The sequence below is a fragment of the Cimex lectularius genome, unplaced genomic scaffold (assembly GCF_000648675.2).
Source record: "Cimex lectularius strain Harlan isolate CLEC.00 unplaced genomic scaffold, Clec_2.1 scaffold332, whole genome shotgun sequence".
NCBI classification, from domain to species: Eukaryota; Metazoa; Arthropoda; class Insecta; order Hemiptera; family Cimicidae; genus Cimex; species Cimex lectularius.
In genome coordinates this window covers 114095-127898 of record NW_019394218.1, presented here as the reverse complement: position 1 = coordinate 127898, position 13804 = coordinate 114095, and the positions used below count along the sequence as shown (strand labels likewise).

Here is a 13804-nt window from a genome sequence, read left to right as displayed (position 1 = left end):
AGCTTTGCCTGGTTTGTCGCTAGTAAAGAGCATAATAAAATGACAATTTAAAACACCAGAGGACTGATATTTCCATTGTACTGTACAACAGGCCTCAACCGTTATATATTTCCATAAAATGTCGTAAAGTCGCCATTTGCCCAGCTTCTTTGAACCAAAAGCCTTAAAATTAATAGCACTGTAATACATCGTGTCATGCAACTATAATACTCTGACTAATAATTTGTGAAGGAAGAACAAAAACACAATTTAAGATTAAAATACAAATTTATTTCTTTCTTAAATACAATTAGGATATAACAGGGTTTTGATTTGGATTGTTTTATACCAGTTAAACAGAAATTAACAAGAAAAGCCCAATTAAAAACACTATAAAAGATTGGAATACAATGTGTTTATAACCAAAATACCACATTACGCTTATATATATATATTAACTCTTTAAATAAACGAAAATATAATTAAAACTTTATACATTTTATATTTCCGTATACACATTTTTTTTAGAAATAAATAGTTTTAATATTCAAATTATATACGGTTTCAAATATAAACATTTAATTTTGTTATTCAAAAGATAGAATGAAAATTTCTGAGATTTCACTATATACATCGACTTGTACACAGAGAATAGAGGTAACAAAGTAAAGAGAAATATAATCTGCGACTTTGTAAAAATATTATGGAAAAAACCGTCGGGAGACTTTCAAGAACAATTAAGTTTTGATTCGTTGATTAAGAGATCCATTAAATTGGCACGAAACGATTGAGTGATTATACACATACATCTCTTTTCTTTTATTTAAAAATCGTTTCAATCAAGGAAAGTCTCAAACAGTAAAACTATTTATAATCCGAAAAATTTACAAAGTTTATTACACTTTTTAATATATACGGAGAGATATAAATATAAATCTGGTAACAACATACAACGGTAGGAGAATCTTTAATAGAGTGAAAAAATACACTCAAAGAATCAAGATGAGAGAATTACAAAAGAAAAAAAAACAAGAAAACAAACACGAAATCACAAAAATGTTTGTACATCTAGATAGTTTTTGTGAAAATATAATCAGTAACATTATTAAAAATTACATGACGATATTTTCAATTTCGTTTTGCATGAAACAAAAACGTTTGGTTTTAAATATTGAAAAATTGAATATATAAAATTATTATTTTATTATGTATAATATTATTGACTCACGACGAGTAGACAACAAAATGTATTATCTATTATTATTCGTTGGAAGATCTCACAATTTTTCAACTTTTTGTAGTTTTTATTTTTTTTTTGTAAAATCATTGTTTTATTTATCTTTCTTAACTTCGAACATTTAAAAACTTGTAAAATCTCTCTAAGTATTTTTTCATTTCACTCTTGTGTGGAGAATGCCCACCTTAAATTTTATACTTAACAGTTTAATCTTAGAAAAAAGTATCTTTTCTTTTTTTAAAATTTTTTATATTTTATATTTTATTTTATATATATAATTTTCCTTATATATACTTAAAATGGTAAAAACCCTTACAAGTTTTACGTAATACTAGATTCACATTCTTTCTCTCATTTTGCCTTTTACAATCAAAACAAATTATAATTAAAATACAACATAAATCTTTTATTATGTAACTTTTTTATTGCGATATTTGTAAATGATAAAAACGCCGATAGAAGTGAAAATATATTAATGTTTAATACATACTTTATTAACATTGAAAGCGTCACGAAGAGACTATGTAGAACTCAATTTTCTAAATTAAAATTCATCATTTGACTTACAATTTTTTTACAAGAATTTCAATAATGTACAAACCTCCTTATTTAACCATAAAATACAATTTTTCATTATTTTACAAAACACACGATAGCTTCGATTTAATTCCGTACACAGGAAGTAAACTGAACTTTATTTTATTTACAAAAAACGTCGACATGTACTAAAAATATGAATTAACAGTACCGATTTTCTTTGAAAATTACTCTATATAAATCATACAAATAGCAATCAATTAAAAATATTATCGACATTTTTTCTCTATATGCGCATAGATATAAATTATGTTTTATATGCTTATGCACACATAAATTATATCTGCAACTATCAATTGTTTTTTTATAATTTTTTTGAAAACAAATTAATATAGCTAATGATAATTGTAATAAAGAACAAGGAATGCATTATACAATAAAATACATAAAACTTAATAAGTTTTTAATTTTTTTAAAACTCTTACAATATTTTAGCAATAGCTTTAAAAAATAACAATAAAAAGCCAAATTCAAGCTAAAACAGTCAACAAGCAAAATAATTTTCTAAATAATTTTTTTTCATATTTTAAAATTTTACTCTGGAAATATCAAATAAATTTAGGAGTGATTTCAAATTTATCACATAATTGCGGAGCGTATACCGGTTACTCCTTTTCATTTACATATATTTTAAAATCTTTGAATACCTAAAACAATAGAAGAAAATGACGAAATTGAAGAAAACGAGACAATTGTAAAAGAGAGGGGCCCCCTTAAAGAAATTATCTTTTTCCATTTCTTTGAGTTTTAAAGAGTGTTAGTTAATATGATTCATTATAAAAATACATCACGGCGGCGGGGATGTTCAGACTAGGTTTATTATTCAATTAAATTATGACTAAGTTTTTAATTAATATACGTAATTACTTAGGGCCACCTCTTTAGCTGTGGCAGTGATTTGATATAACCTGGTCTAAGAAATTATGCTCATCTTGTGAATATTAACATCATTTTGACGTACAAGTACCTATTAGAATCATTAGAACAGGGAGGAAACAATCTCCTCGTCTGTAGTTACCCGAATAACCTAGTTAAGTCTCAGTCCATCAGAATTCTAGCTAACTTTACAATCAAGTCAGTACTTAAATTTTCAAGTAATGCTTTTTTTTGTGAAATTTGCTAACTAAATTTATCACAGATGCGTGTTAAATGTATTTTATTTAATATTTTAATAATCAAACACGTCAAATGAAAACAACAGGAATGATAAAATGTAGTGAAAGGTGGATTTTCGGGAACTCAAGAGAGATATTAATTATTTTGAGTCAAAATTTGATACCACATTTTTAAGGGCAATGTAAAAATGTGTTAAGTAATCTACAGAGTTGTTAATGTAGAGTACGGTTAATTATGAAATGAGCTTTTATTCGACTATTTAAACTTCTAATGGTTGATAAACCCTCCCCCCTTTTATTGAAATACTTCCCAAAATCTTAATACCCATATTGATCCTTGAAAAGACTTATGGAGGACTGGTGAATAGCGCATCTTTTCTGGAATCCTCGCACCCTTGGAATTTTAGGATCTCATCTAATCTCACAAACGTAAATGGAATGAATAGTGTAAAAATATCCTAGACTTTGTCAGTATGAATTTCATCAGTAAGAAAATAATATGGGATGAATCTATGGGTATTATCGGAAGAGCTAGAAATATTTATTTAGGTTAACTTTGTAATAATCAAAGGATGAGCATAAAAAAATAAGGAAAATATAGTACTGGACACATCGCGTTCTGCACGCCATTTACATTCTGTTTAAATTTGAGCGTTTCGCGGTGAGCGCGATCTGTATAATTTTTTATTTAAATTTCTAGAAGTGTCTCTATTAATCTTAAATCTTTAAATTTACATTTATTTAACCTGTTCTCATTTAAAAATTTTAGAGTTAAATTATTTTACCTAGGGCTCCACCACCAATGGTAACTTTTCCGACTGAGGGAGCGTGGTTGTTTCAAACGTTTGCTTTGAGCGCTTATGAATGGTTTGTGGAAGCGCTAGAGAATTTATTTATAAATAAATATATAAACATTTATTTTTGGTTTATAAGACCGTAAGGGGTGTGTTTCTTCATGTGTAACGCCAAGTGGTCCGACCTGCTGAAACATCTTTCGCAGATTCGGCACTTGAACGGCCTCGCTCCCGTATGCTTCCGGAAATGCCGTGTTAATTCGTCCGACCTTGCGAACGACCACGTACATCCTTCCCAGTAGCACTTGTATGGCTTTTCCCCTGTAACAAAAAAATTATGCTAAGTACAGCAATGGCACACTTATATTATCATAAATTTTATAGTATTACATATAAGTCAGGGTTTTTTTAAAATATAAAATTGTAAACATTCATTAAGCATAATCACGTTTCATTCATCCATGTAAGTCTGAAATTTCGTATTGTCCGGGGATTATGTACAAGAGAACAGAGCCCGCCAGGATGAAAGTTACGTTTTTCTTGATTGCTTTGAATGGCAATGCGGTCAACGATTCATCCTGACCGATGAAACATAAAAAATTAATACGGAGGAGGGTTCATGTCAAAGCCTGAAAAATCGACGCAATAATAAAGACAGGTTTCTCGGTCTAACTTTCGACGAAAGTTGCAAATGCTTGTAGCTGATGAAATTACGCAATGAAAATTCTTACGCTTTCCAAAACAGTCTTTGTGGTACTGTAACCGTAAGATCCTGCGATGTAAGGACCACACGCTTATACGTAGTAACAACGCTTGGGCAAAATCCAATTCCGACATTGCTTAATTGTTTTTAGAGCATCGTTCAACAATTTTTTCTGCACACCATGACATACTTGATCATGACTATCAGCTTAACACTGAACACGACTTGAATGTCCCCTTGCAACTCTCTTATCCTCCTAAAGCATTTACTCCATCAGACATCCGACACACTATTAAACAACTACATTCACGAAAAGCTTCAGGTTATGATCTAATTACAAAACAAATATTACAAAATTTGCTCCACAGAGGCTTACTATAAGTAACATACCTATACAACTTACAAATAGTTCAAGAGTTACCTTTCAACTTACAAAACTCCTTCTTTTTTTTGTTGTTGTTGTATGCTAATTCAACATTGGGGCAGTTTATTGCACTTTTCAACCTCTTTTTGTATTTATGTTTTATGGTCAATATGAATTTCCTTGAAACTCGGTACATGCTCATGTACTATTTGTTGTTTCCACAGTATTAAGTGAATATGAATAATATCAATAACAATCAAACTCGCACACAATATACAGGGTGCCATGGTGGATTAACTAAATCAATTGGAGTTCAGTGATGAACGAGGTTTCCATCTTGAACTCTTTCCAGAGATATTAACGTTCTTGAGATTTTAGACTAAAATATGATTTTTTTAACATAAAATTGTAATTTCTCAATCTTATAGGCATTAACGTTCAAATCTGACCTTTATTTCGCAAACTACATAAACTTTTCTACAAAATAACAACATTTCCGTTGAAAAATTCGCGCTTCCGATATTAAATGGCGAAACCCTTGTTTTATTGGAAATTCTCAATTGTAGCTCGTGTAATGACTTTTACATCAAATTTTCGGGAATTTTACTAAAGTCGCCTTATTTTATACGTATTCCAAAGACATGCTTTTTCAATTTTTTGAAGTTATCTTAGTGAAATCTCCTTTTCGAGGTTGAAAGGTTATCGAACCCAAGGAGAGCAGTAAACCAAGAACATCGGACACGTCATATTTTTAATAAAAACATTTATTACTTGGTAAGAAAAATCAGATCCAGTCCTAAAAAATCAAAAAGTGAGTATGTGCTTGTAATACTTATCAAATAATAAGAAATTCCGAAAATTTTGAAAAGTCATTGCTCGAGCCACAACTGATTATTTACAATAAAACGCGTTCTTTGAGAGGCTGCTGTGTATTCGAAAGCACGAATTTTCAAAATCTTGTTATCTTGTGTAAAATTTAATGTAGTTTGCGAAATAAAGGTCAGATTTGTATTTCAATGACGCTAAAGTTGAGAAATTGCGATTTTATTTGAAAAAAAAAAAAATTGATTTTAGCCTAAAATCACACAAATGTTAATAACTCAGGAACGAGTCGAGGTAGAAACCTCGTTCTGGTGAAACTGAACTACGTTTTATTTAGTGAATCCACCATGGCAGTATTGACATTTAACCCTGTATATCGATTCAGATCAATTCATTTATTGTACAACTAGTTTTTAAATAAAAAATAAACAATTAACTATTAAAATAACATTAAAATAAACAAATAATTCGAAAATATTACTTAAAATTAAAAATTAAATAAGTTACTTAATGAATGACTGTATTTTTCGTTTTATTCATGGATATGACATATAATTAAAATTGTTCCTTTTTTTTCTATTATTTTTACACTTTTATAATAATAAGGGATGATCGATGATATCAAAAACCTTTTTAATGTGTAAAAATAACCTATCACGTGATTTTATGCATCCAAGTTATTTCTTATGTAGTGTGATTCATCAATTAGAGCTTTTTATACAACATCCAATATCCTTTTTAAAAAGATAGTTCCTACTCACAGTAAGTTGTTTTGCAACGATCCGGATTTCGAGCCTTTTAGCTCATCATCAGGTTGAAGGACTTCCACAACCACTCTCGACATGAATTGCCAAAGTGAACCCGCTGTTACCTCCGCCAACGCGACGTTCCAATTAGCAGCTGATCTTTTTAATGGCGCTCAATTTGAACGTGCGAAACGCGGAAATTATAACACAAATAAATATTATACTAGTAAATACTTAATATTATTAAATTACTATAAAAATAATAACAATTAAAATAATTAGTTTAATTATTTGGATGTTTGATATTATTTATGTACATATTTAAAATGGGAGGTAGATCAAAATCTGTTATATTATTAATGCATTTATCACCATGTTCAATTTTACATTTTTTAATTTCAAATTTCTCAAACCAATCTAATTCTTTCCCTTTGTTGAAACTATGTGACACTCTTGTATTTAGATTTGAATTGAAATTATGTTTTGTTTCTTTTAGATGGTCCTTAAATTCCGAAAATTTGCTAGATTTAGGCAAGTGTTCTTTTACTCTTGTTTTTATTTCTCTACCGCTCTCTCCTATACATTTAATATAACAATCATAAAAATTAAGTTGGTAAACCCCGCTTTTTGCCAAGTTGTCTACTTTGTCTTTAGGTTTTGAGAGGTTGTTTTTAAGTGAACCCGTACTTCTAAAAACTATTCTAAAACCTTCTTGTTTAAAAATTTTACTAACTTTTTTCGATAATTCACCAATGTATGGTAAACAACGGAAACCTAATGATTCATTTGTGGGGTAGCTGAGTCCTATTGTTGATTCGTTTAAAGTTAATTTTTTTATTCTTTTAACTAGCAACCTATCAATAAATATTTCTTGATACCCGTTGTTTTTTGCTAAGGTTTTAATAGTTTTTAATTCTTTTTTATAGTTATCAGGTGTTAGCGGAAGTTTTAACATCCGGTCTATGAGCCAAATGAAACCAGCAGCCTTTTGGGACCATGGGTGGGAAGAATCCGCTGGTATCATAGTGTCTGTAGTTGTGGTTTTTCTATATACGCCTATTTCTATTAGGCTGTTTATTATGGACAGTTTTAGGTCTAAAAAGTTCAAACAACCATCTTTGCCAATTTCCAATGTAAAATTTATATTATGGTGTAGAGAATTAATTAGTTGGAGGAATTCTTTGAGAACTCTAATGTTCCCGACCATATGCATAAAATACCGTTAACAACATAAACATCCAATATTATTGCTTTTTTTAAAAATTGTTATAACAATTGTTTTAACTAATTTTAACGCGTTTTATCGATACTAAATTATTTCAACGCGGGACGTTTTGAATACCGAAGTATAGATTAGTTGGAAGCAGGATCGGCAATACTTCCTGTGAAGATAATTTCTACCGCTCGAGTTATTTCTCAAGAGTGAAAGGGAGAACAGAGAACGCAATTTTGCTTAATAAAGGCTGGGAGACCGTTTGAATTTCAAACAAGTCCCTCCATTCCACGACATTCGTTTGGTGCTGTGTGGGTTGATGGAGGCTCTTTCTCGTGTGTCTCCTTCTTCCCCCCTGTCTACATTCCCATCAAGCGCTAAGCAAGAGAAATCGTCCGAAGGATCCCTCATTCGTAAACCTTCTCCTCGTCTTTTTCCCAGGGAAATTCTTCAACTTTCTTCGAATCGTCATTCGGTGTGAAAATCGCGGAACTTAAAAAATAAAGAGAAGAAATTGGAAACGCCTGATGTGAAAATACCGGCGGATTCTTATCCTTCTAGATTTATAATGCCCAGCGGGGGAGAAGACTTTTCGTGAAAAGCTATTGTAGCACGGGAAGGACGGACTGGTGGAATTTTAATTAAAACACTCCCCCGGGCCCCGCGGACCGGCGGCGGGGCAGGTTGTCGCTCTGCACTTGTGTACATTCTGGAAGGGGGCTACGGTTAGGAACGGAAGCCGATAAGATACGTTTCCGGTACTGTCATCACATCTCAGCAAAACGCAAGGGGAGAGAGAACGTGTGACAAGGTGTCATGTGGATGGAATTCAGACCTTCGAATTGATCAATATACCCCACTGTTTCATTCGATGGCTGCATTAGTTGATTGAGAGAACAAAGTTAACCTTTTAAACAAAATTACAATTTGTATAATTAACAAGGCTGCTAGTTTTAACATTAGAAAACAGTAACGCATTTTTTTATTGAAGAGAAGGTATCACTTTGAAGTTTAATTATTCAGATATCGTGAGATGCGTTCGAGTGTGATGTAGGTTTCAGAAAAACATTTTTTTTTATCGTGCCAACTTTTCGACTTTTAATGAGATCATCTTCAGAGCCTGGGATTTACAAACAATGTTTACATTTAACAAATACATTTAGGATGTGGAAAAGTGAATTTATACAATGCAAAATATATTTATATTCAAACAAAGTATTTCTACTCACTCAAAGTGTTTGTCTTCTGTGTAATTGTGCCATCCTTGTCGTGTTGAGAGTGCCAGTGAGATTTTGCTGCTTTATGTTTATATATGTTTGGTTTTGAAGGGGTGGGGAAGGAAGTCGGTATATAAAAGACAATTTTGTGTAAGGCGTCGGCTTCTTTGAAGTGAAAAGAGCCGACAAAGGCCCTGAAGATGATCTCAATAAAGATCGAAACGTTGGCACGATAAAGAAAATGTTTTTCCGAAACCTACATCACACCCGACCGCATCTCACGATTTCTGAATAACTATCGATTAACGGTCACTCATCTCTACACATTTGAAGTTTAATTTGATGTATGATCAGTATTATGGTCAAGCAGTAGAATAAAAACAAAATTCCAACTTTACCAAGTTTTCGACCCGGGCTTCAACCACATTTTAAGTGTAGAAAATTACTTAGCTAGATCGATCAAATCAGCTATGTTGTACCCAGAAAATACAACTATCACGCCATCACCAAAATCCACAATTTCGGCTTTTAAATCTAAATAAAAATATCGTTTATAATATTGAAATTATGAACAAAATCGATCGAAGTATTTTTGCCCTGAGGAATCCATAATTTTATAATCATAGGATTGCTGTAATTATTAACAATTCTAGTACTCTGTGTTGTATGTGAAAGATATGAAATTCTCCTCCTCTTATTTTGGTTGTCGTTGTATGCTTTTTTTTCTCAATGGATACCAGGAACTGAAGGAGTTCCCTCCTGAGCACTGCAGCTGTTCAGCTTATTGTACTTTATCCCTGGCTCCATTTTTGGGGGCTCGCAACTCAAGTGTGAATTTGAGCCCCCGGTGTGCCGGTGTTCTTCCATCGAAGAAACTCATTTTTGAAGGGGGTTGGGACCAAATTCAGGGTGGCTGAGATCTGATCCTTCTCCTTTCATTGATGAGTGCCGTATCACTTTTTTTCAATTGCGGCCACCGGTCCCATTAGGCGTCAGAAAAAGTCCAGAGGCGACGGTGGGGATCGAACCCGTGACCGCGGGATCTACTAGCCGAGAGTCTGACGCCTAACCACTCGGCTATCGCGGCCCCCCCTGCTAATTCAACATTGGGGCAACGTTTATTGCAATTCCCAACCTCTTTTTCTATTTACGTTTTATTATCAATACGAATTTCCTTGGGCCTCGGTAAATACTCATGTACTATTTGTTGTTTCCGTAGTATTATGTGAATATATTATCGATAACAATTCAACTCGCACACAGTTACAGGGTAGAAAATGATGAATGGTGGAGTGAGTGCGGTGATCAATCCTTTTTAAAAAGGTAGTTCCTATTCACGGTAAGTTGTTTTCCAAAGATCCGGATTTCGAGCTTTTAGCTCATCATCAGGTTGAAGGGGTTCTACAACCACATCCCTCGACATGAATTGTAAAAGTCACTTTTGCAATTCATGTCGAGAGACATGGCTGTAGAACTCTTTCAACCTGATGATGAGCTAAGAGCTCGAAATCCAGATCGTTGGAAAACAACTTACTGCGCATAGTAACTATCTTTTTAAAAAGGCCAGTATACAGGGTATTACAGGGTTAAATGTCAATACTGCCATGACGGATTCACTAAGTCGGATTTCAGTGCCCCAGAACGAGGTTTCGATCTTGACTCTTTCCGGAGATATTAATATTTTTGAGATTTTAGACTAAAATCTGATTTTTTAAAAACATAAAAGCGTAATTTCTCCACATTAGCGTCACAAAATACAAATCTGATCTTTCTGAAGCTTTCACCCCCGGCTTCAAGGTCATCATCAGGGCCTATTTTGACACAGGTAACTTCTTACTATATTGGGCTTTTTTAAAATTTGTAGCAAAGTGACATTACAAGAAAAAAAAACGAATACGAATAACTCATACACAATCGAAATCTCTAAGCAAAGAATTACCTCAGCTATAAGATTGAGAAGGACACGTTATAACGTAATCACACCTGTAACGTCCTCTCCCTTACATATTGGGACAAATCCGAATTAGCTGGACTGATTTCTTGAAAATCACTCTGCACATTACAAGAGTTCTCCTCCACGTTAATGTACAAAGTCTCCTTTACTTTTCTTCTGAGGATTCGTTATGCAACACATCAATGTTATCAAATTCAAAATTATGCCCGCGTTGAGATGTTGTTCTGAAAACCCGGTTTACAATTTGGATTGATCTTTACAATCATGTTTATGTCCATGCATTCTATTTTTTAGCTTTTGCATGGTCTGGCCGATGGATTTGGCAGGGCATCCCATATAGGATACTCTATAAATAATCTTTTAAGTTAATTTTTATTATTAAATAAATTGTTATTAATAATATTATTAACAAATTATAATTAATAATTAATTAATATAATATAAATCAATAAATTAATATAATTAGATGGGGAGTGTTTGAAGAAAACTTCTTTTAGTTCCAGCGCTGTTTATTTTGATTTCGTGGAAAGCTTTGCTGCAGTAATCCTCAGCCATTTAAATTTATAAAAATATAAATTTAAATGGCAGAGGATGACTGCAAAGCAGTTGAAAAGCTGTCTACGAAGTCAAAATAAACAGTGCTGGAAGTAAAAGAAGTTTTCATCAAACACAGATTCTTTATTATGGAGTTAGACAAAATATATAATTATAATTAATACAATTCTTATTAATAAATTATTATTAATTATTTAAATTAATTTTTAAATCTTTTAACTTTGTGAAGAATCTAACAAGCCGATTCGAATACTTAAAACAAATATTTATATCAGGTACATTTAATTTTTTTTTTTAATGAGTCTTTTATAGTGTGTATATTTTTTTCCATCCACCAACCTTAGGAAGACCCGATACCGGCGGATTTTAGTTCTCCAAAAGGGGCCTTAGAAGAAAATTCTACTTAATTTGGTATTTTGCTACGTTTCTTTTTGATGTTTTTGTTTGATCTTTTCGTTAAAATTTTCTTTCTTTGTTGTGCTCTTTGTTAGGTTAAAGTTGCGTTTTACAACTTCTGTAATGTTGTTCACGTGTTTCTTTTACCTGTGTTTGGTGTAGATGTTTTGTGCAATTTTTCTGCTTTGGTTGTTCGCTATATTTATTGACTCTGTGTTTTGTTTCATTTTTCTTAATGTGATTTTTTATTAAGCGAACCAACCCAGGGACCCAGAAACTACGAACAGAACTTCCCCTAAAAAGCGGAACAGGTGACCCTGAAATTCGCTACTGTAGTCGAGAACCATTCCTCATTTCGGTGGCATGCCTACACGCTCTCTGTAAGGAGGCAGGGGATGACAAGCTTGTATTACTTAGGATATATCCAGCAACCTTTCTCTGCATAAGGACCAACTACGCGGGCTTTGGCCTAATAATCGCTATGTTTATTGTCTCTGTGTTTTGTTTCATTTTTATTTTTGTTATTAAGTTAACCAATGAGAGACCCAGAAACTCGCTACCGTGGTCTAGAAGCATTCTTAAATTCGGCGGCATGCCTACACCCTCTTTGTAAGGAGCCAAGGCATGACAAGCTTGTATTATAAAGGACATATCGAGCAACCTTTCTCTGCACAAGGAGCACCTGCGCGGGTTTTGGCCCAAGAGTCGTTTTTTATGTGTTTTGTTTCGTTTTATGATTTTAATAAGTTAAACTTTGGAAATAAATTTTGCCCAGGACAAAAAGTTTAATTACTAGATTAACTCCCTCCCCCTTTTTTCACACCGCCACCTTTCTTTTCCATTAAGCATAAAATTTCAGTATTTTGCTTCGATGTTATGAAAGAAAAGCTTATTAAACGAAGAAGTTGTTAAGAAATTTGACAAGCATTACCGTGAATTTTTCCAATGAGGTTGCAAATTTAGTTTTTTGCAAATTTTAGATTTAGCAGGTTTTGAAAGTTTTACTGTTTGGTTTTTTAACAAAAATTAAATCGGAAAGTTCTAAAAGGTTGCCTTCTTAAAGGAAAATTAACGCTCTTTTCAATCCTTCTTTTAGATTTCCACCAAAATAAAAAACTCAAGAGCTCCGAGTAGATTTATGACGAAAACCTTAGATAGTTGAACATACATAAAATGTTGAATAACTGCGAATGGGCTGAGAATTACCATAGTTCATACGATTTTTTTTGTTGCATTTGATGTTTAGAAGCACCTGATGAAGTTTGTATGAGTAGCGAATCAACTCTATAGTATTAATACTATGTGTATATAATATTATGAAATTATTTGATACTATAAGATACTAAAATATAAAATACTTCATGCAGAAATGAACCATAATTGACTGAAACGTATAGAATGGTATATTAAATAAATTGAAATAAATCATCCGGGCTTGAAAATGAATTCAAGACGTTATTCGTGTAGTTAAGTTTGTTTTAAGCGAATGCAACAAGGACCAAAATCTATCCAGCTGTTATTTGAGACCCGTGGGCAGATTCGGTTCAAAGTTGAAGTATTTCAACCGACTTAGCATTCACAAAAGCTACAACTTGGGATGGAGGTAGACAGAACATGCAACGTTTTGCCTGAAACCAAAAAAAAAAAACAACTCTTCGTCCGGTGACTCTCCTATGCATCTGATCGCTCTGGTCGTCTTAATTGTACTTTACGAAGTGAACGTACTATTCTATTTTTAGGTAGGTTCGAATTAAAAAATCTGTCCATGGTTGACGGGTTCCGGAGTTAAGCTTTTAAAATGGAGTTAAAACCGAGATTGCTAATTAAGTACAGGAGCGACTCTGCGCAATAAAATTATATGAAATCTCGAAACCCATTAGGGAAAGAACGTTCTTTAGAAAGGCTCCCGCTATGGTGCTAATTTAAGCTTTGAATGTTCATCAAGGTTGGTTTGGGACAAAGCTTTGCCAGAGCGATGGATGGATGGGGTAGGCGGCTGGAAAAGGGGCGGGGGTGTGATTTCTAAAACAATTACTCAAACCCCTTCATCCACGAGCCCGTCCGCAATACGCTAACTCGTTCTCACTCATGCTCAGACCTGGTTATCTCCTT

General features: G+C 32.8%; 1 protein-coding gene across 1 annotated transcript in view; it reads right to left on the bottom strand.

Annotated features, from left to right (window-relative positions):
* Window positions 1–2266: 2266 nt before the first annotated feature.
* LOC106661154 (Krueppel-like factor 7) overlaps window positions 2267–13804 on the bottom strand; it is a 117063-nt gene continuing 105525 nt past the window's right edge. The window contains exon 3 of the mRNA XM_024230229.1: window positions 2267–4043. Within this exon, the coding sequence (XP_024085997.1) occupies window positions 3844–4043 (200 nt within the window). The 3' untranslated portion in view covers window positions 2267–3843. The remainder of the gene's footprint in view (window positions 4044–13804) is intronic.